This window comes from Amblyraja radiata, chromosome 34, assembly GCF_010909765.2.
Source record: "Amblyraja radiata isolate CabotCenter1 chromosome 34, sAmbRad1.1.pri, whole genome shotgun sequence".
Classification (NCBI taxonomy): Eukaryota; Metazoa; Chordata; class Chondrichthyes; order Rajiformes; family Rajidae; genus Amblyraja; species Amblyraja radiata.
The window spans coordinates 1,642,001-1,666,397 of record NC_045989.1 but is presented as its reverse complement, the minus strand read 5'-3'; the positions used below and the strand labels follow the sequence as shown (position 1 = coordinate 1,666,397).

Here is a 24,397-nt window from a genome sequence, read left to right as displayed (position 1 = left end):
CCCAACTTCCTATCAGCCTGTTTCCCCTCCCTCCCTTCACATACAACTCCAAATGAATCCCCTCCCAACCTTATTTAAGAATAAGGGGTAAGCCATTTAGGACTGAGATGAGGAAAAACTGTTTCACCCAGAGAGTTGTGAATCTGTGGAATTCTCTGCCACAGAAGGCAGTGGAGGCCAATTCACTGGATGTTTTCAAGAAAGAGTTGGATGTAGCTCTTAGGGCTAACAGAATCAAGGGATATGGGGAGATAGCAGGAACAGGGGACTGATTCAGGATGATCAGCCATGATCACATTGCATGGCGGTGCTGTCTCGAAAGGACGAATGGCCTACTTCTGCACCTATTTTCTATGTTTCTGTTTCTACCGCACACTACCCACCCTTCTGTAATTCCCATTTGCCTCCATCCCTAACCCTAACCCTAACCCTCCATCCCTCCTTATTTCGTCCCTGCAGTTATGCTCCCTTGTCTGGTCCAGATTCCAGCATCTTAAACTCTTCTGGTCCATAACTAAGAAGCAAACTGCCCAGATATGTATTGCCCTCCCTTGTCAGTCAGAGTAGCTTTACCTTGCAGTTTTACTCTACACCTCTGAATTGAAGGGATCTCAGGCAGAGGCATCTACTGTAGACATCCCCATGGACAATAACCTCTCCACCTTCTACAGTTAAAATATACAGTCCACCCTGCTTTGATGTAATCTATCATTATTTAAATAAACAGGCCAGCCTACACTGAGGATTGCAATGCTGTGCACAAAGTAAAGGGCCTGTCCCACCAGCATGCGATTGCATGCGACTAGCGCGACCAAACGTGGTGGCTTGAGGCATACTGCCAATCAGCTGGGCAGGAGGCAGGCCGACTGAATTTGGACGTCGCACGGCGTCGGGTGGTGACGTCATCGCGCAACGGCACACCGGGCGGTGACGTCATCGCGTAACGCCACGCGCTGGGCGTACGCCATCAAGACGCTGCGTACACAGTCGAGACGCTGCGTACGGCCTCAATGCGGCTGTGGGCTCACAGGCTGTTGCCGTGCGGAATTTTTGGACAGTGTCAGTTTTTTGGAGCCCCGCACGATGTCGGGACCATGCCCGCACAACTCCATACGGCTCCAGCGATCGAAGTGGGACCGGCCCCGCGAGGCCATACGGCTCAAGCAACCACGTTAGGTCGCGCTCGCCGCATGCAGTCGCATGCTGGTGGGACAGGCCCTTAACTGTTGGCATTCATTTGCACACTTTGCTGTTAGTTTTGGAGACAAGTGTCTGTAGTCACCTCTTCACCCCTTCACCCCTTCACCCCCCCCCCCCCACCCCCCCCCCCCCACCCCGCCCACCAAATACTCACTGATCAAATTGTTTACACCCTGTTGAAAAAACATTATGCAACAGTCACGTTGTTGAGAAGATGAATGTTAATAAACTACATACACGATTATAAAGGGATTAAATATCAGTTTAGTGAAAGAATCTCAAAATTATAGGCTACATTTATGTCAGTGGCAACCTGCTATAAATGATGATGCAATGGGGTTTTAGGAAGCATGAAAAGGTCAAATTCACCTTCCACACAGCCAACAATGGACCATCGTGGGCTCCACATTTCCTTGGTCACCATTGCTGGCTTAAATTTGTCCTTTTTATACCTTTCATTCATTTGTTCGATGTTCCTTTTCATATCTCTCTTTTCCCTCTCCCCTGAGTTTGAAGAAGGGTCTTGACCGGAAATGTCACCTATTCCTTTTCTCCAGAGATGCTGCCTGACCCGCTGAGTTACTCCAGCATTTTGTGTCTATCTTTGGTGTAAATCAGCATATACGTTTACTTCCTACACAAAATTAAATGGCCATGGACTGGTGGAACTTACAGATTGAGAGGAAAGAATTCATGAACTGATTTGAAAAGTTACAGTAGATGGGAATTGTAAACAGAAGTTTCATCCAGGTACATTTATAGAGGGCTGCGGAGACAGTAGAAGGAAATCCAGCCCACATGATGATATTGGGAATTATAATGGGAAATGTACCCCTGGGGGTTGCAACTACAGTCTCTCTTGTTGGCACAAAACACCGAAGGGCTTTGTTGTTTGATGATCAGCCATGATCACATCGAATGGCGGTGCTGACTCGAAGGGCCGAATGGCCTACTCCTGCACCTATTGTCTATTGATTAGTTTAGTTTAGTTTAGTTGAGAGATAAAGTGCGGAAACAGGCCCTTTGGCCCACCGTCTGCACCGATCAGCGATCCCCACACACTAGCACCATTCGACACACTAGGAGTCTTTACCAAAACCAAATAACCTACAAACCTGCACGTCTCTAGAGTGTGGGAGGAAACTGGAGAACCCAGGGAAAACCCACACTGTCAAACTCTGTACAGACAGCACCCATGGTCAGGATTGAACCCGGGTATCTGGCGCCACCATCCGCTCACCGCTGCTCGGAACCATTGGAGATATCACTGAATCAAATGCTCAATTACTCCATTTGTCTTTCTGGTTTCAAAAGTTCAGGATTTCGGGGATTCAGAACAAGAGGTGCAGAAACTGTAAATGTTCATTAAAGAAAACAATAACTTGAATTAATTTTCAATAAGAATTGTTTCTTAAAGGCAGGTTAAAAGGCAGACTGTTCGCCTGAAACGAGATTTTTCTATTATACGTAACTAAAGGGCAGCATGGTGGTGTAGCGGTAGAGTTGCTGCCTCACAACGCCAGTGACCCGGGTTTGATCCTGACTGTAGGTACAGTTTGCATGGAGTTTAGACGTTCTCCCTCTGTCTGTGTGGGTTTTCTCCGGGTGCTCTGGTTTCCTCCCACACTACAAAAACGTACAGTTTTGGAGGTTAATTGATTTGGTATAAATGTAAATTGTCCCTAGTGTGTGTCGGATATCGTTAGTGTGTGGGGATCGCTGATTGGTGTGGACTCGGTGGGCCAAAGGGCCTGTTTCCGTGCTGTGTCTCTAAACAAAATTAAAGATTGCAGATGGCAGATCACCACCCTGGTGGGATGGATGCTACACCATTAGTTGTTCATAATAAGGGTGAAATCATTTCAAAATTAATACTGGTACGATGAAATGGAGCCTTCAGCCTTAGGATAATGTCAGGGATCTAATTTCAATTTCTAAAATTCACCTTAAAATGATTTTACATCAATAGTAACATGAACAATACTGAAGACAAATTAATGAAATGCACGTAATTTAAGATTTGATTAGACTCTGTCTAAGCGCTGCCTAGATCAGTGCTCTCTGCACTGCTAATTACTGATGGCTGGAGTGATTGAATGTCACCGCGTGATTGCTTCACAGTGCAGCCGTGCTGCAATAAGGAAACTGAGAAACATCTTCTACGCTTCCTCGATCAAACTTTCACAAGCGCCAGCAGCGTCGGAAGTACAATTCCTGAGAGCTTTACTACAACTTTCCAAACACGTCTATAATAAGCTTCTTCACTGACAATTCCTGCAATTGGTTTGCAAACAGTGTTTTTATGTCACACCCTCAGTTATGCAGTTTGATGCATTCCATCTCCACTGTGTACCTCTTGAGGCTCCAGTGCACTGGGCTGGAGTTGGGCTCCATGTATCACTGACTAGCTGAATGCATGGGAGAGCTCACTGGTACTGGAGCATTAGACTTCACACAAATAACAGAAAGTTGGACAGTTTGATATAGTTGTACAGTTTGATAGCCACAGGGAGGATCGTATCGTATTGCAATAAAGTGCATTTTACACACCACCTTCTGAAGTCATAGAAACCCCGATATGCTTCTGCCCAATTCATCATCAGCATTCCCACACTCTTATTATGAAGCCAAATGTGGCAATTATGAATAATGTCATCAGTTCCGTAGGAAGGAACTGCAGATGCTGGTTTACACTGAAGACAGATACATGCTAGAGTAACTCAGTGGGCCAGGCAGCATCACTGGAGAAAAGGAATAGGTGACGTTTCAGGTGGAGACCCTTCTTCAGACTGAGAGTCAGGGGAGAGGGAAACTAGAGGTATGAAATAGTACACAGCAAATCAGGGCCGGCACCGATGACGAAGAAAAGGTGGAGCCCACATTGGTCCATTGTTGCTTGTGGAAGAGGTGATAAGATAGATAGATATAGATAGATATAACAACGGTATACGAACCGTGAAACTAGCAGGACTACTACCATGGTGTAGGAATGGAGAGAGCAGTAATGCAAGGCTTACTTGAAATTAGAGAAATCAATATTCATACCGCTGGGTTGTAAGCTGCCCAGGCAAAATATGAGGTGCTGCAGCGGAGGGGCAGAACACCAGCGGCGCAGCGGAGCGGCAGAACACCAGCGGCGCAGCGGAGTGGCAGAACACCAGCGGCGCAGTGGAGCGGCAGAACACCAGCGGCGCAGTGGAGCGGCAGAACACGCGCGCACACCAAGGCAGCTCGGCCGACCAGAAGCACCAATTGACGGCGACGCGAATGAAAGCACCGCCGGGAATGCAGAGGTGGGTTAAAGGTCAGGTTAGAACTAGCCCCACACAGGCTAGCGATTCCTAGCCTTTTCCTCGACAACGTGCGCTCACTGCCAAACAAAATGGTCGAACTCCGGTTAAGGATCACCTCCCACAACTGGATCAAAGACTGCAGAATCTTCACAGAAACTTCGCTCAACACCAACGCTCCTGACAGCGCAGTCCAGCTAATGGGGCGTCATTTACTCCGAGCGGACAGGACAACAGACTTCGGTAAGACCAGAGGTGGGGGTCTGTGCATTTATGTAAATATAGCATGGTGCATGGACTCCACCTTCATCGAGAGTCACTGCCCAGAGAGTATACCTCCACTGTTGTGACTGCAGCCTATATTCCTCCTGATGCTAATGCTAAGCTTGCAATGAAAGAGCTGCATACTGCCATTAGCAAACAACAGACTCACAACCCCGAGGCAGCCTTCACTGTTGCGGGTGACTTCAATCACTCCAACCTGAAGACTGTACTCCCCAAATTCCATCAACATGTCTCCTTCGCCACTAAAGAAGACAAGACACTGGACAAAGTCTACACAAACATGGCTGAAGCTTACAAAGCCATCCCCCTCCCCCACCTTGGACAGTCTGATCACCTCTCATTGTTCCTGTTCCCAAAGTACTCCCCACTCATCAGACGTGTTAAACCCACTGTGAGGACAGATAAAGTCTGGTCAGAGGAGGCGGACTCCACACTTCAGCAGTGTTTTGGAAACACTGACTGGAAGGCGTTTGCAGCCCAGGCCACCCTTGACTCCCACAAGGACATTGATTCCTACACATCCTCTGTTCTGGACTTTATAAACTCCACCATCAATAGTGTCACCTCCCTCAAACAGGTGACCATATTCCCGAATCAGAAGCCATGGATGAACAGCGAGGTCAGGCTACTGCTGAAAGCACGGGACACCGTTTTCAGGTCAGGCGATGCCCGAGCCTACAGTTCATCCAGGGCTAACCTGAAGAGGGGCATCAAGAAGGCCAAGCACTGCCATAAGCTAAGGATTGAGGAGCACTTCAACAACAACTCCGACCCCCGACGCATGTGGCAAGGCATCCAGGTCATCACGGACTATAGACCCACCAACACCACCCTCACATCCAGCGACGCCTCCTTCCTTGAGGAGCTTAACCACTTCTATGGCTGCTTTGACAGGGACAATCTAGAGATGGCCATCAAGGCTGTGCTCCCTGTGATCACCAGCCCCTCACATTCACCCCCTATGACGTGTACTTGGCACTGAGCAGGATTAATGCACGTAAGGCTGCTGGCCCTGACGGCATCCCCGGGCGTATCCTCAGGGCCTGTGCTGCGCAGATGACAGACGTCTGGACTGACATCTTCAACCTGTCATTTGCCCAAGCAGTTGTCCCCACGTGCCTTAAACCCACCTCCATCGTGCCGGTGCCAAAACACTCCACTGCAGCGAGCCTCAACGACTTCCGCCCAGTTGAACTTACTCCCATCATCACCAAGTGCTTCGAGAGGCTGGTCCTGGCACACCTCATTGGATCCCTATCAGTTTGCCTACCGCAAGAACAGGAGTACGGAGGATGCCATCTCTATGGCACTTCACTCCGCCCTCTCCCACCTCGACAACAGAGACACTTGCGTAAGAATGCTGTTCATCGATTATAACTCAGCATTCAACACCATTATACCCTCTAAACTGATCACCAAACTCGGTGAGCTGGGCATCGACCCCTCTCTCTGCAACTGGATATTGGACTTTCTAACCAACAGACCCCAGTCTGTTAGGTTAGACAAGCACACCTCTTCAACCCTCACCCTGAACACCGACATTCCACAGGGCTGTGTGCTGAGCCCCCTCCTCTACTCCCTCTTCACCTACGACTGCACACCTGTACATGGTACTAACACCATCATCAAGTATGCAGATGATACAACAGTGATTGGCCTCATCAGCAACAATGATGAGTCGGCCTATAGGGAAGAGGTCCAGCTCCTAGCAGCATGGTGCGCTGACAACAACCTGGCCCTTAACTCCAAGAAGACCAAGGGGCTCATTGTAGACTTCAGAAATTCTAGGGGCAGCACGCACACCCCCATCCACATTAACGGGACGGAGGTGGAACGTGTTTCCAGCTTCAGGTTTCTGAGGGTCAACATCTCCGATGACCTCTCTTGTACCCACAATACCTCAACTCTGGTCAAGAAGGCTCACCAGCATCTCTTCTTCCTGAGGAGACTAAAGAAGATCCATCTGTCACCTCAGATTCTGGTGAACTTCTACCGCTGCACCATCGAGAGTATCCTTACCAACACATACTATCACAGTATGGTATGACAACTGCTTTGTCTCCGACCGGAAAGTACTGCAGAGGGTGGTGAAAACTGCCCAACGCATCACCGGTTCCTCACTCCCCTCCATTGTGTCTGTCCAAAGCCAGCGATGTCTGCGAAGGGCACTCAGCATCGTCAATAACTGCTCTCATCCCAACCACAGACTGTTTACCCTCCTACCATCCGGGAGGCGCTACAGGTCTCTCCGTTGCCAGACCAGCCGGTCCAGGAACAGCTTCTTCCCTGCGGCTGTTACTCAACTCAACACTGTTACATTACTCAACACTGTACCTCGGTCATTGCCAATCACCCTGGACACTCCTTCCACCAGAAAAAAAAATAAAAAATTGTACTACTATGACTGTATGCACGTTAATATATTTATTTATTGCTCATATTCCATGTCGCTCTTCTAGGGAGATGCTAACTGCATTTCGTTGTCTCTGTACTGTACAGTGCACAATGACAATAAATGGACTGAGCGTAGATGTTCAGAGAAGCGATCGCTCAGTCTGCGCTTGGCCTCACCAATATATAGGAGATTGCATATTACCTGTTTCTAAGTTTTGTGATGTGGGTAAAATGTAAAGAATATTATAATTTATGAAACTTTGTTCCATGTTCTCTTTTCAAAAATATCAGATCCAGATTTTTTGTATAATAGCATCTGTTTTTTAAATTTTGCATTACACAATAAACGTGCAACATTTTCCTAACTGCATGTATTTAAGAACTAGTTACATCATAAGACAAGAGACATTCAGGTCATTCCACCAATCAAGTGTTTGTGGAGGAGCCTTTTGGGGCCAGTAACCACAGTTTGATTAGGTTATGGATCGGGACGGAGAGGGTCCATGTGTTAAAATGCTCAACTGAGGTATGGCCAACTTTGAGGGTATGAGAGAAGGTCTCGCTCAAGTTGACTGGAGCAGGTTATTTGAGGGGAAAGGAACATCGGCCAAGCGAGATGTTTTTAAAAGTATACTGACGACAATTCAGCATATGTATGTTCCCGTTCAACGGCAAAGCAGGCAAACGTAAGGAAGCTTGGCTGACGAGGGAAATTGAGGCTTTGGTCAAAAACAAGAAGGATGCTTTGGACAGGTATAGGCAGCTGGGATTGAGTGCATCCCTGGAGGAGTTTTGAGACTAAGGAGTAAACTGAAAAAGGAGAACAGATGGGAAAAAAGGGGCCAGGATATAGCTCTGATGGGTAGCATTAAGGATAATCACAAAAGATGTTATAAATACAAAAGGGGAAAAAGGGTAACTAGAGAGAGAGAGTGGGACCTCTGTGTGGAGCCACAGGAGATGGGCAAGGTCCTAAATTAATATTTCTCCTCTGTATTTACCGAGGAGAAAGACTGTAGAATGGAGGAACTTGGGGCAGTCACTGGAAGGATCTTGAGAGCAGTCAGTGTTACCGTTGAAGAAGTACTGAAGGTACTGTCATGTGTGAAGGGAGACAAATCTCCAGGGCCTGATCAGATATATCTGAGTACATCGCGGGGAACTAGAGAGGACATTACGAGAGTCCTGGTTGAAATTTACGAGTCGTCCTTAAATACAGGAGAGGTGCCGGAAGACTGGAGGGTGGCAAATGTTGTGCCTCTTTTCAAGAAGGGCTGCAGGGAAAATGCTGAATGGATAGCAAATTGGCTCCATGGAATGAAGCAGAGGGTGATGGTGGAAGGTTGGTTTTCAGACTGGAGGCCTGTGACTAGTGGTGTGCCTCAGGGTTCGGTGCTGGGCCCATTACTGTTTGTCATCTACATCAATGATTTGGATGAGACCATACATGGCAAGATTAGCAATCTTGCTGATAGAAACATAGAAAATAGGTGCAGGAGTAGGCTATTCGACCCTTCGAGCCTGCACCGCCATTCAATATGATCATGGCTGATCATCCAACTCAGTATCCTGTACCTGCCTTCTCTCCATACCCCATGATCCCTTTAGCCACAAGGGCCACATCTAACTCCCTCTTAAATATAGCCAATGAACTGGCCTCAACTACCTTCTGTGGCAGAGAATTCCAGAGATTCACCACTCTCTGTGAAACAAAACATCTGATGATACAAAAGTGAGTGGTTTTGCAGATAGTGAAGATGGTTGCGAAAGGTTGCAGCAGGATCTGGATCAATTGGCCAGGTGGGCGGAGGAATGGTTGATGGAAATTAATACAGAGAAGTGTGAGGTGTTGCAATTTGGGAGGTCGAACCAGGGCAGGACCTACACAGTAAATGGTCGGCCTCTGGGTAGTGTTGTAGAGCAGAGGGATCTAGGAGTACAAGTGCATGGTTCTTGGAAGGTCGAGTCGCAGGTAGATAAGGTGATCAAAAAGGCTTTTGGCATTTTGGCCTTCATCTGTCAGAGTATTGAGTATAGAAGTTGTGAGGTCATGTTGCAGTTGTATAAGATGTTGGGGAGACCGCATTTAGAATATTGTGTTCAGTTCTGGGCACCATGTTTTTATGAAAAATATTGTCAAGCTAGAAAGGGTTCACAAAATATTTATGAGGATGTTGCCAGGACTAGAGGGTGTGAGCTATAGGGAGAGGTTGAGTAGGCTGTCCCTATTCCATGGAGCTCAGGAGGATGAGGGGGAAAGAGTTAGACAGATACATGGATAGGACAAGTTTGGAGGGATATGGACCAAGTGCTGGCGAGTGGCACTAGTTTAGCTGGGACATTGTGGGCCAGTGTGGGCAAGTTAGGTCGAAGGGCCTGTTTCCACACTATATCACTCTATGACTCGGTGACTAAGTCTGCTCCACCATCCGATCATGGCTGATCTACTTTACTCTCTCAAATTCATTTTCCTGCCTTCTCCGCAAACCTTTGATGCATTTACTATTCGAGAACCTACCAATCTTCACTTTTAAAATACCCAAAGTACTGGCCTCCACATACATCTGTGGCAATGAATTCCACAGATTCACCAGAAATCCTGAACTTTTGAAACCAGAATTTAAAGAATAGTCTACGTACGCCTTTACTCCTTCTACCAAAATGCATGGTCATACACATTGTTACGCTGTATTCCATTTGCCACTTCTTTGCCCACCTCCAACCCGTCCAAGTCCTTCTGCAGACTCCCTGCCCCTCCACTTTTCTACATATTATCTGCAAACTTGGCCACAAAGCCATGAATTCCATTATTATTTTAGGTTACTGTGAAAAATAGCGGCCCCAACACCGACCCCTACAGAACCCCATTGCTCACCCGTAGCCAACTGGAATAGGCCCCCTTCATTCCCTCTTTGTTTCCTGTTGCCTGGTGTGTTCTTCCACACCACCTGCCATTTTCTCCCTCTTTTATTGAGAGTATTATTACTCTTTACCCTGTAGTCCCAGGTGAAGAGGTGGCTTCAAAGGTGAAGCAAGTATTTCCGCTGAAGTGGGCAAGGAGACATCTTCATTCATCATTGATAAAGCAATGTGGAGGTGTGTGGATGGATGGCTTACGAGGGCCAATGTCTAAAAACAGTTCCTAAAGCTGTGCATAAACAAGTGCACTGATTCAAGTACGTAGCAAACTCCCTTTGTGACTCACAAGGTCTTCTTCATAAGCAAAACTGCAAAGTTCGGTATTTTTGTTTCACGACAATCAAATAAATCACTAAAACGTGAACTTTTGCTCCTTTCACATTGTCCTTTAAAGTGTAAACCCGAATGTTTTTCACATGTGGAGAACATGCAACTCCTGGAAAAACTCTCCTCTCCCAGTTTTTCATCAATTTAGTTTAGTTTAGTTTTGAGGTACAGCACGAAAACAGGTCCTTTGGCCCACGAGTCCGCACCGACCAGTGATCCCTACACTATCCTACACATACTAGGGACAATTAAAAATGTTACTGAAGCCAATTAATCTACAAACCTTTATGTCTTTGGAGTGTGGGAGTAAACCAGAGCACCTTGAGAAAACCCATGCGGTTACAGGGAGAACGTACAAACTCCACACAGACAGCACCGGTAGTCAGGATCGAACCAGGGTCTCTGGCACTGTGAGGCAGCAACTCTACCGCTGCGCCACCGTTCCACCAATTCTTGTGACATTTGATTTTCCTAACAACACTGTGCGATATCTCATCCTACATAAGGAAATCGTGCACAATGCTTATTTCTCTGTCCCCGGTGACAAAATATGTCTGCCGATGCTTGTAATCCAATACTCCAGTTACATTTCCACAAATTCCTTGCAGTGGGGTGAACTGAATTCAGAGAAACTTCTTGTGCACTAAAATACAAATGTCATTGTTTTGTCTTGTTTTTCAGAATTGTTCATGCATGTTATAAATGTGAGCTTTGACAAAATAATGAAAATGGTAAACAAAACCGATTGGAGAAATTATTGCAATGATTTGATTAATTGGCTACATTGTAATTGCTTGTCAGTAAAAAGTCCCTAACGTTACTGGAAGGTTAAAATTGGTTGGGGGAGGGAGAGGAGGAGATACGGGGGGGTAGACAGGGAGATGAGGAGACGAGGAGTAGAGGAGTGGAGGGGAGGAGGAGGAGCTGGGAAAGGAGGAGGGGGGCGGAAGGAGTGAGGGGCGGAGGGGGTGAGGAAGAGGAGGGGGAGGGGAGGGGGAGGGGGGGAGGGGAGAAGGAGGAGAGGAGCAGGGGAGGTGGGAGGGGGAGGGGGAGGGGAGCTGGGCCCTGTTCTTGTGGTGTACAGTTCTCTGTTCTATACAGATCAAGAAGGACTAAGTTATTATTTCAGACCCGGCACAGTGAAAGGATGGAACGCAGTGGAGAAGTTGTTGGGGATAAGGGTAGATGACAGCACAAAACTCATCAGGGCTGGTGAGGAGGTGGCAGTCAAGTCCTGGGAAGATGTCTAGATAGAGCGGATGTGGAGAGGATGTTTTCACTAGCGGGAGAGTCTAGGACCAGAGGCCAGAGCCTCAGAATAAGAGGATGAACCTTTAAAGAGGAGATGAGGAGGAATTTCTTTGTTCAGAGGGCGGTGAATGTGCGGAATTTATTGTCACAGATGGCTGTGGAGGCTGTCGATGGATATTTTTAAGGCGGAGATTGTCAGATTCTTGGTCAGTATGGCTGTCAGCTGTTTTGGGGAGAAGGCAGGAGAATGCAGTTGAAAGGGAAAGATAGATGAGCTTTGATTGAATGGCGGAGTAGTTAGTCTTGATGGGCCGAATGGCCTTATTCTATTCTTATAACTTGTGGACATGTGTTAGACTTGAGTCAGAAGCAGCTGACTCTTCCCAGAGAATTTACCCGCCCCTTAATAAATGCCGACCAAGCACAGGAAGAATACTGTATGGAATAAACCAGGGGTAAAGAGTGGGAACAGGCGGCTTTATTCTTTGGAGCGCAGAAGGTTAAGGGGGGACTTGATAGAGGTTTTTAAAATGATGAGAGGGATAGACAGAGTTGACGTGGAAAAGCTTTTCCCACTGAGAGTAGGGAAGGTTCAAACAAGGGGACATGACTTGAGAATGAAGGGACTGAAGTTTAGGGGTAACATGAGGGGGAACTTCTTTACTCAGAGAGTGGTAGCTGTGTGGAATGAGCTTCCAGTGAAGGTGGTGGAGGCAGGTTCGTTTTTATCATTTAAAAATAAATTGGATAGTTATATGGATGGGAAAGGAATGGAGGGTTATGGTCTGAGCGCAGGTATATGGGAATAGGGGAGATTATGTGTTCGGCACGGACTAGAAGGGTCGAGATGGCCTGTTTCCGTGCTGTAATTGTTATATGGTTATTATATGGTTATGCAGAGACAGGGCTGGCTACATGTCAGGTTTGAGGTACAGAGGTTGGGATGTGTGTAAAGGCAGGTGGTTGCTAATGAAGGACCCATTGCAATGCACGTGGTAAACTCAAACATCCAGGTTTTTGACAAAAAGTTATTGACTTGAATCATAAGCAAATAGTTTATAACTTTGAGGAAACATTCAAATTGAAAATGCAGTGGGAAGGCACAAATTGTAGGGCTGTTTCTATGTCTGAGCCTGGAGAAACACAGTCTGTAGAAGTGTCTCGACCCAAAACGTCACCTATTCCTTTTCTCCAGAGATGCTGCCTGATCCGTTGGGTTACTCCTGCATTTTGTTTCTGTCTTCAGGGACCTCATCGATAGTTTTAATATCAATGGATGAATATTAATGGATCGTAGCTCCTCGAGGAGACAAATGACCAGTTTCCGTGCTAGAACTCATTCTTTCAACAACTTGCTTCTTCTATAAACTCGTCAACAGACCCGAGGGCTTCCTGTAACATAACTAGTCTATGATTCAATGCCAATGCCACATTTAATCATTAGCTGAAGGATTTACAGATTTATTGATAATCCACTTTCACAAATGAAAGATAATATGCTCGTCAACTCCAGTGGTGCAATGGGATTTCAGACTAGTTTATATACACCACGGTGCAATGAAATACTTTGCTCAGATAAAGCTCACAGTACAACAATATACGGAGAATAACAACTAATAAAAAAATAGATACAATGACCAATGCAAAGAGGCAGAATGTTGCAAGATTATAGTCAAAATCAAAGTTGTGCAAAAGAGGATTCATGAATAACAGAATGAGGTAGAATTAAGAGTAGGAAGGAACTGCAGATGCTAGTTTACAATGAAGTTAGACACAAAATGCTGGAGTAATTTGCGGGACATGCAGCATCTCTGGATAGAAAGAATGGGTGACGTTTCGGGTCGAGATCCTTCTTCAGACTGAGCATCAGGGGAGACAGAGGGAGAGAAAAGAAAGTGTAAGAGATCAAAAGAGATGGGGATCAAGGAGAATGTAGAATAGACCATTGTCAGCTGGGAGAAGGTGATGACAAAGCAAACCGAGATACAATGTATCGGGCAGCTTGGGCAGTTTACAACCCAATAGTGGAATAGTGACTTTGCTAACTTCAAGTAATTCATGCTTTCCCTCTCTCTCCATCCCTCCCCCTTCCCAGTCTGTCTGTCCCCTTGATTACAATGTATCTCTGTTTGCTTTGTTGTCACCTTCTCGTAGCTAATAATGGTCTATGGCTGTGTTCACCACCCTCTGCGGGGTCAGGCAGTCATGAGCAGAGCAATTGCCACACCTGGCTGAGAAGCATCCCACCAGAATACTCTTCATTATGTATCTGTAGAAGCTTGAAATAACACTCATGGATATGCTGAATCGTAGATGCCTATGAAAATTAATGAAAGGACACAAAATGCTGGAGCAACTCAGCGGGTCAGGCAGCATCTCTGGAGAACATGGATAGGTGACATGTTGGCTCAGGATCCTTCTTCAGACTGATTGCAGGGGGTGGGGGGGAAGGTGGAAGAGAGAAGAGGCAGGACAAAGCATGACAGGTAGTATGTGGACACAGGTGAGGGGGGATTGATGTGCAGATGCTTGGAACAAAGTCCAAAGATAAAAGCACAAGGTTTGAGGCAGGATTGAAGAGTTGAGAAGTGTGAAGTCAGAGGAAAAATGCTGGAGGAGGGGGACAAATAGGTGGGAGTACAGGTAGAGAAAGGGGTGCGGGGGAGAAACGGGAGGGGAAGAGGTTAACCAAGAGGATGATTTGTTAGAGGAGAATTCAATATTCATATCATTAGGTTGTAAGCCACCCAAACAGAATAGGAGGAGCTGTTCCTCCAGTTTTGTGTGGCCTCACTCTTGCAATGGAGATGGCCCTGGACAGAAAGGTCAGTGTGGGAATGGGAAGAGGAATTGTTACCAAAGTGGTCTCCCGTACATTGGCAAGACCAAATGTAGACTGGAACGCCAATTGTTTAGCTGAAAATCTGTGCTGGATCGGCCAATACGGGATCTCCCGGTTGCTAACTCCTCTTCCCACTCCCACACTGACCTTCCCGTCCTGGGCCTCCACTGTTGCCAGAGTGAGACCGCAGACAAATCTGTGGAACAGCACCTCATATTCTGCTTGGAGATCATACTTCACCCTCTTGTCCAGCGCAGGATCATTCATCTTGAAAGCCTTGGATATGGGCTTTAGCAGAGAATGAATCTCCCTGTTCATTGATAAGTTCTGGTTCGGATAGACTCTAATTGTCTGTATTAGATCACAGTCATCAAAGCATTTCTTGCTGAAATTGATTACAACTGAGGTATTTCATTTAATGTTTGAAGTGGTTTAGTTTGGTTTAGTTTAGTTTAGAGATACAGCGCGGAAGCAGGCCCTTCAGCCCACCGAGTCTGTGCTGACCAGCGATCACCCCGTACACTAGCACTATCCTACACACTCTAGGGACAATTTACATTTATACCAAGCCAATTAGCCTACAAACCTGTACATTCTTTAAAGTGTTGTAGGAAACCGGAGCTCCTGGAGAAAACACACACAGGTCACAGGAAGAACTTACAGACTCTGTACAGACAACGACCAAGAAGGCACCGACCAAGAAGGCACGCCAATGCCTCTACTTCCTTAGAAGGCTTAGGAAGTTTGGCATGTCCATTACAACTCTCACAAACTTCTACAGATGCACCATAGAAAGTGTTTGATCAGGATGCATCACATCTTGGTTTGGGAACAGCTCCATCCAGGTCCGTAAGATATTGCAGCAGCCCAGGCCATCACACAAACCAACCTCCCTTCTGTTGATTTCATTTATACCTCACGCTGCCTCGGCAAGGCCAGCAGCATAATCAAGGATGAGTCGCACCCTGGCCACTCCCTCTTCTCCCTTCTTCCATCAGGCAAAAGGTATAGAAGTGTGAAAACGCACACTTCCAGATTCAGGGACAGTTTCTTCCCAGCCGTTGTCAGACAACTGAATCATCCCACCACAACCAGAGAGCAGTGCTGAACTACTATCTACTCTGTTGTTGACCCTCGGACTATCCTTGATCGGACTTTCGAAGGTACACACAATTGCTGGGGAAACTCAGCGGGTGCAGCAGCATCTATGGAGCGAAGGAAATAGGCGACGTTTCGGGCCGAAACCCTTCCTCAGACTGATGGGGGGTGGGGAAAGAAAGAAGGAAAAGGGGAGGAGGAGGAGGAGCCCGAGGGCGGGCGGATGGGAGGGTGGGAGGAGACAGCAAGAGGGTTAAGGAAGGGGAGGAGACAGCACGGGCTAGCCAAATTGGGAGAATTCAATGTTAATGCCATAAGGACGCAAGGTCCCCAGACGGAATATGAGGTGCTGTTCCTCCAAAGCTTGATCGGACTTTGTTGGCTTTACCTTGCACAAAACTTTATTCCCTTATCATGTATCTATACACTGTAGATGGATCGATTGTAATCATGTATTGTCTTTCTGCTGACTGGTTAGCACGTGACAAAAAGCTTTTCAATGTGCCCGTGACAATAAACTAAACTGAACTGTAAAAACTGCCAAGCACCCATAGAACCTGGGTCTGTGGTGCTGTAAGGTAGCAACTACCGCTGTGCCTCCGGGCCGCCCACTGTCAACCAGGAACGTGGTGGTGAACATTTTCTAGCCTGTCGGCACAGGCAGTCCTGAAGTAGACCCTTGGCCTGAACACACACTGCGCATTATGCTCCTCATTGGTGCCTCACATTCCAGTCTCTGTGAGCAATACTGACTAACACAAGGTTTGTAGATTCTGTATGTGGACTGTGAAACACTAGGCAGCATGAATGAATATGGTGAGAACAGAATCGTGAAATTCACTGAGTGAGATAACCAGCCTGGGAACTTCCCATCCCAGGAACAAATCTGCAATTACCATGATGCTTAAATTTGTTAGTATTTATCTTGGGTTTTTTTTTCTGTTGCTCACTCTCACAAAGTTAAAGTATTAACCAGTTTATCAACTTGATTAACCTTCATCAATATTTCCATTGCACAGACGTCACTGTTCGCAGCCTTTGTGCTGAGAATAACTCGATGTCGACTTATTTTCCTCTCGGGAGATTCCAAGTGGTAGTGATGAAAGAAAGCCGTGAATGTGCTGTTTTAACCAAATGTAGCACAGTGTGTTAAAACATCCGAGACATGATTACTGACAAGTGCCCGCATGCATGTTTCTCAATTCCATATGTGGTTGATTGCCCACAGGTTTGGCTGCTTCAGGTGAATGTGAATTGCCAGTTTCTGTTCCAGTACTGGGTCCATCACTTACCTAGTTAGCATCCGTTTCACAGTTTATAGCAATGAAGCTGTTGAGATTAATGGGCCTGTCCCACCTGGGCATCATTTATTCGTCATTTACGCGACATCCTAAAAAATGGTTGTCAGGTGGTGACACCGCATGGCACGGGGTGAGGCGTGGTGGCGTATGCAGTGAAATGCGGTAACATGCGGCGCCCCAGGAATTTGGAATGCTCAAAATCCATGCGCGCCACTTGCGTGTCGTATCCCTTGCGCACGCTGACGTACTGACAGCATACGTGTAGCGCGTGGTGATGCATGATTACGCACAGTGATGCACGAACATTGCCTATGCTAATTTATTATGTGTCACCATGCGTCAATGTCCGTAACCATGCGCTGCCGGTACGCCGTCGGCGGGCCATTTGACCACCCGGGCATAAAGCGCGCGTAGTTTTGAAACATTTTCACTGGAAAATCCTTGCCATGGAGGTCGGACTAAGTATGAACGACATCGCAAATGGCGCCCAAAGCTAGCTGGGCCCTCAAGAGTACTTTGCGCACGGCTGCTAGATGATTTTTGCGCGACAGTCACTACCAGCCTGTCTCGTAAATTACGCCCAAGTGGGACAGGCCCTTAAGTGTAAGGATGAGTCATAGAGTCACAGAGTCATCAAGCACAGAAACAAGTCTTTGGCCCAATTCGTCGACTTAGATGTCCCATCTAAGCTTTCATCTTAATAGCAATGGCTTAATAGAAATCCCATTCAATGATAGAGGCCTAGTTTCCCCTGGACTTTGCCAACAGTTCCAGGTTGTTGTGGAATCGCTCAGAGAATGTGAGACTTGGACAGATCACAAACTAGGTTGTGATGATTCTCCATGAGGTGAGTATGTGAGTGAATGCTTGGCCGCGCCTTTTGTATCACCACCGGGCTGGAGGAGACAACATTTCAGTGAAGCATGTAAAAACGCTGAGACTGGGTTACAGAAGTTAATGGGCTGAACTTACATAAACAAGTTGAACAGAAGCTTCTTCTCAAATTGACCCTCAGGAGTAGGTCATTCAGCCCATCTAGCCTGTTCCATCATTCAATAGGATTATGGTTGAACTGACCACTGATCACAATCATTGATCCCCATGAACCTCGGTGACCTTGTCATTCAATAATCCGTCAATGCCAGGTTTGAACTATCCAATGAATCAACATCCACAGATCTCTGAGATGGAGAACTCCAAAGTCTATAGGAAATCCCTCTTCATACCAGCCTCAGTGTTTCAATAGGTTTTCCATAGACTATCAAGCCATCAATCGAGACGTCTGTCCACTTAGTACCCAGCCTCTCAAGCCCATCATAGTCTTGTTTCCATGGCACTGCCTCTCATTCTTATGGTGTAGAGAATGTAGACACAGCACAAAGATCGACATCAGATCTGTCTCCAGTTGTTCTACTCACCAGCCATTGATGACCCCGTCTGGGTTCAGCATGGGAATGATTTTGAAGATGTAGGCGTCACGCAGGCAGCGAGCAATGGGGTTGTTACTGATGAGAAATTCCAGGGTCCCTTTCATGACCCAACTGGCATTGCTTTCCCCCGGATGGACTCGCCCTGTCAGGACTATGTACTGGCGATTCCCTGCAACATAGCACCAGGTACCCGGTTAGAATGCAATAGGAATAGGAGGAATAGGAATACTTTAATGTCACATGTGACAAGGCACAGCGAGATTCTTTGTTTGCATACACAATGTATACAAAGAGCAGCCACCCACAGCGCTGACAAAGTTACAAAGCACACTGGCTCCCCCTTTTGTCCTCCACCTCCCAGGGGCTCCCCACACGCCGGGTCCCCATTGTCATTTGTCCCTTCCCCTCCTATTGTCCATTGTCCTCCCCCCCACCCACCTCCCTCACGGCAGCCCAGGTCCTCCATTGTTCTTCCCCTCCCCCCTCACAGTGGTCCTCCACGCACTCATCGACCACAAGTTGACCCATGAAGGAGGCATCACCGAGGCCCCACCATCCACAGGCCTCACCGCTGTTGACCCCCCACCGTCCCTCCGTGGTGCTGACCCGGGCCCCAGCCACGGGCTCCACCGGCTGCTCCGCCGACCCCGACTCCGACCGGACTCCGCCGACCTGAATGCCAACCTTTGGCCCAGGTTATTATTTCACATCAAAAACTTTCATCACTATACGATATGATACAATATGATACAATAAAGCTTTATTCATCTGCAGAGGGAAATTGGTCTGCCAACAGTCACAACACACAAGGTACACAAAAATCCTGGAGAAAGCGGGTGCAGCAGCATCTATGGAGCGAAGGAGATAGGCAACGTTTCGGGCCGAAACCCTTCTTCAGACAACACATAACTAGGTAGACGAAAACTTGAAATTAAAATTACATTAAAAGTGAGAAAAAAAAGGAAAAAGCAAGCAACTGTCGGCTGGCTGCCATGTGCACATGGATTAATGATAAAGGCAAACATACCTACTCTACTGTGTAGGAAGCAACGGCAGATGCTGGTTTATATCGAAGATAGACACAAAATGCTGGAGTAACTCAGCGGGACAGGCAGCGTCTTTGGAAAAAAGGAATAGGTTATATTTCGGGTCAAGACGCTTCTTCAGTCTGAAGATGGATCCCAACCCAAAACGTCACCTATTCCACTTTTCCAGAGATGCTGACTGACCTGCTGAGTTACTCCAGCATTTGGTGTCTATCTATGTATCTACTCTACTGCTTGACACGTTCTAGATTGGCATTTCAATAATGTTCACAGATAACCCGACTGTTACAACTCAGTCAAAATCAATGGAGATGAGAGTTGGACGTTTTTAGTAACAGCAATATCTTGCTGATTGATCAAAGCCCAGCACAATGGCAAGATAAAAAATAACAACACCAACAGACCCCCAGTGCCAGAAGGCAATGTTTGCTATCGGCTAGTAAACATTCCCGGCTGCTGTACAGAAGTCTCATGGCTCATGCCCACAGGGAAGGCAGAAGGAAAGACTCCCACCTACAGCGCTTCACCCCTGCTCAAAGATGCTGAGCAGCACAAAACCTGGTAACTACAGTGCAACCATCTCCAAAATTCCATGAACTGCGACAAAATTAATTTCACTTTGAATAACGAGGGTTAATAGATGACAGCCAACTGAGACAGCAAAGGCAAATTGTGTCTGACAGATTTGATTTAATGCTTCTCTGAAGTAGAGGGAGAATCGATACAGCCACTGATGTTATGCATATGGACTTTCAAATTACATTTGATAAAACGCCTCATAATAGACTTTTAGCAAAATTGCAGTCTGTGACATTAAAGGGGCAATGGGTGTGTGACACAAAATATAAATTGAGTGCGAATGCAGAAACAAAGAACTGCAGGTGCTGGTTTACTAAGGAAAGACACACAATGCTGCAATAACTCAGCAGGTCAAGCAGCATCCCTGGAGAACATGGATTGGTGACGTTTCAGGTCAGGACCCTTCAATCAGTCTGAAGAAGGGTCCTGACCTGAAACGTCACATATCCATGTTCTCCGGGGATAGACGCAACGTGCTGGAATAACTCAGCGGGTAAAGCCATCATTACTGGAGAAAAATTATAGGTGACATTTTGGGCTGGGACATATTCTTCAGACTGAGATGCTGCATGACCCGCTGAGTTACTCCGGAATTTTGTGTCTTTCCTTGAAATTGAGCAAGATGCCTAAAGCAAATAATAGTGGGAAAGAAGTGTTTCTCAACCATAGGAAAGCACAGAGTGGACTTAGCACCATCAGTATATGGGGAGTGTTACTATGCCCATATTAATGGCTTTCATTGAATGTACATAGTGCATTCTGATGATTATAAATGGATCAATATCTGGGCATTTAGTGGATAAAGAATACCAAACTGAGAGGACAGAGGCAGAGCTGTGAAATGGGCCGATAAATAATATTTTGAAAAGAATTAATAAAATAGGGGTTCAGAAACAGAAACACTTGAAAAATATGAATGTAAGCGGTAGAGTTGCTGCCTTACAGCGCCAGAGACACGGGTTTGATCCTGACTATGGGTGCTGTCTGTACGGAGTTTGCATGTTCTCCCTGTGGCCGCTTGGGTTTTCTCCAGGTCCTCCCGTTTCCTCCCACGTTCCAAAGACATGCAGGTTTGTAGGTTAATCGACCTCTGTGAAGTGTGTTGGATAGAACGAGTGTATGGGTGATCATAGTCAGCGCAGACTCAGTGGAATGAAGGGCCTGTTTTCGTGCTGTATCTCTAAACTAAATTAGACTAAGCAAAACTATCAATTCATAGTCACAGGGTTAAAGGCAGATGGAGAGAGAAGAGGAAGGATTTACTGGGCAAATGAACAGGGCTGAGGTACCTTTATAGAAACATAGAAACATAGAAAATAGGTGCAGGAAGAGGCCATTTGGCCCTTGGAGCCAGCACCGCCATTCATTGTGATCATGGCTGATCATCTACAATCAGTAACCCGTGCCTGCCTTCTCCTCATATTGTATCCCTTGATTCCACTAACCCCTACAGCTCTATCTAACTCTCTTTTAAATTCATCCAGTGAATTGGCCTCTACTGCATTCTGTGGCAGAGAATTCCATAAATTCACAACTCACTGGGTGATAACGTTTTTTCTCATCTCAGCTTTAAATGGCCTCTCCTTGATTCTTAGTCTGTGGCCCCTGGTTCTGGACTCCTCCAACATTGGGAACATGTTTCCAGCATCTAGCTTGTCCTTTATAATTTTATGTGTTTCTATAAGAATCCCTCTCATCCTTCTAAACTCCAGTGAATACTAGCCCGCTTTCCAACCTTTCCTCATATGACAGTGCCGCCATCCCGGGGATTAACCTCATGAACCTACGCTGCACTGCCTCAACAGCAAGAATGTCCTTCCTCAAATTAGGAGACCAAAACTGCAAACAATACTCCAGATGTAGTCTCACCAGGGCCCTGTACAACTGCAGAAGTCCAACATGCCATTAGCTTCCTTCACTGCCTGCTGCACCTGCATGTTTACTTTCAGTGACTGGTGTACAAGGACACCCAGGTCTCGTTGCACTTCCCTTTCTCCTAGTCTGACACCATTGAGATAATAATCTACCTCCTTGTTCTTGCTGCCAAAGTGGATATCTTCACATTTATCTACATTATACTGCATCTGCCACGCATCTGCCCACTCACTCAACCTGTCCAAGTCACCCTGCAACCTCCTAGCATCCTCCTCACAGTTCACACTGTCACCCAGCTTTGTGTTATCTGCAAATTTGCTAGTGTTACTTTTAATTTGCTAGTGTTACTTTTAATTATATATTGTAAAGAGTTGCGGCCCCAGCACTGAGCCTTGCGGCATTCCACTCGCCACTGCCTGCCATTCTGAGAGGGACCCGTTTATTCCTACTCTTTGTTTCCGGTCTGCCAACCAATTCTCTATCCATGCCAATACCCTACCCCCAATTCCATGTGCTCTAATTTTGCCCACTAATCTCCTGTGTGGGTCCTTATCAAAGGCTTTCTGAAAGTCCAGGTGCACTATATCCACTGGCTCTCCTTCATCCATTTTACTTGTCACATCCTCAAAAAAATCCTGAAAATTAGTCAAGCAGAATTTCCCCTTCATAAATCCATGCTGACTGGATCAATCCTTTTACTGCTATCAAAATGCGCTGTTATTACTTAACCATATAACCATATAACAATTACAGCACGGAAACAGGCCATCTCGGCCCTACAAGTCCGTGCCGAACAATTATTTTCCCTTAGTCCCACCTGCCTGCACTCATACCATAACCCTCCATTCCCTTCTCATCCATATGCCTATCCAATTTATTTTTAAATGATACCAACGAACCTGCCTCCACCACTTCCACTGGAAGCTCATTCCACACCGCTACCACTCTCTGAGTAAAGAGGTTCCCCCTCATGTTACCCCTAAACTTCTGTCCCTTAATTCTGAAATCATGTCCTCTTGTCCTCCTTACTTCTTTAATAATTGACTCCAGCATCATCCCCACCACCGAAGTCAGGCCAACTGGTCTATAATTCCCTATTTTCTCTCTCGCTTCTTTCTTGAAAAGTGGGATAACATTAGCTACCCTCCAATCCACATGAACTGATCCTGAATCTATAGAACATTGGAAAATGATCACCAATGCGTCCATGATTTCTGGAGCTACCTCCTTGAGTAGCCCTGGGATGCAGATAGGTCCTCTGTCCACTAGTACATCTGTGAGATTGTTTGTGTCTTCCTTAGTGAAGACAGAATCAATCTACAAACTCCCTTTCTTGTGGTCCAGAACCAACCTGATTTTCCCAGTCTACCTGCATATTGAAATCTCCCGTAACCACAGTGGCATTACCTATGTTACATGCCAATTTTAACTCCTGCTGCCACTTGCACCCTATATCCAGGCTACTGTTTGGTGGCCTGTAGATAACTCCCATTAGTGTCATTATGTGTTAGGTCAGAGATGCATTTAGCTCAGCTAGCAGTAAGAATGCATTTAAATAAATAATATCAAAAAGATCAGGCAGCTGCACAATCAGGGCAATGTTGTGGCCTTCAGAAAAATAAATTGACCTTGCTTAAAATCCCAGCATGCAGCAAGAAATGAAGGGCATTCTGTAACAAACTTTCTAAACTCCATCCCACACTGCCTTTACTCATCTAGGCTGGTACAGCCCACACCTCTAACCCCCTGACACCAACCACACAGGACAAGGGACATGGGAACACCACCACCTGCAAGATCCCTCCAAATCCACGCCGTCCTGACTTGAAAATATATTGTTGTTCTTTTATCTTTACTGTGGCTTCATCATGTTCATTAGTTCACGGAGCAGAATTAGGCCATTCAGCCCATCAAGTCTACTCCACCATTCAATCATGGTTGATCTTTCTTTCCCTCTCAACCCCATTCTCCTGCCTTCTCCCCATAATAACTGACACCCTTACTAATCAAGAATCTAGCAATCTCTGCTTTTAAATTTACTCATTGACTTGGCCTCCACAACCATCTGTGATTCACTGCCCTCTGACTGAAGAAATTCCTCCTCATCTCCTTTCTAAAGGTACTTCTTTTTATTCTAAGGCTGTGGCCTCTAGTTCTAAACTCTCCCACTAATGGAAACATCCTCTCCACATAGAATCTATCCAGAACTTTGTAACTCTGGTAACTTTTGCCCAAAAGCCTTGTAGTAGTGGCATCTCCTGACGATGTGCAGTGGCTCAAAGACTCTGTTGGTGATGGGCAATAAACCTCAGCCTTGCCAGCGAAACCAACATCCCAAATTACATTTAAAACATTCAAATCCAAAGTAATTAGCAGCAGAGTCAGGGCATGATGAAAATGTTATTTTTGCTGTGAGTTATTCTAATGTGGAATACACTGCCTGAAATGTTAGTGAAAGGGCATTCAAGTGTAACTATCGATGATAATTAGATGAAACCCCAGGTTAGTAAATTACAAAGTGTGAGACTAATCTGATATCTTTCAAGGAGCTTGAGCATTA

The 24,397-nt window shown here is 46.2% G+C and overlaps 1 protein-coding gene across 1 annotated transcript in view; it reads right to left on the bottom strand.

The window, feature by feature from the left end:
* The window catches only part of agbl1 (AGBL carboxypeptidase 1), a 332,335-nt gene that overhangs the window by 163,269 nt on the left and 144,669 nt on the right, over positions 1-24,397 (bottom strand). The window contains exon 18 of the mRNA XM_033050120.1: positions 18,326-18,506. Coding sequence (XP_032906011.1) covers positions 18,326-18,506 — 181 coding nt within the window. The remainder of the gene's footprint in view (positions 1-18,325; positions 18,507-24,397) is intronic.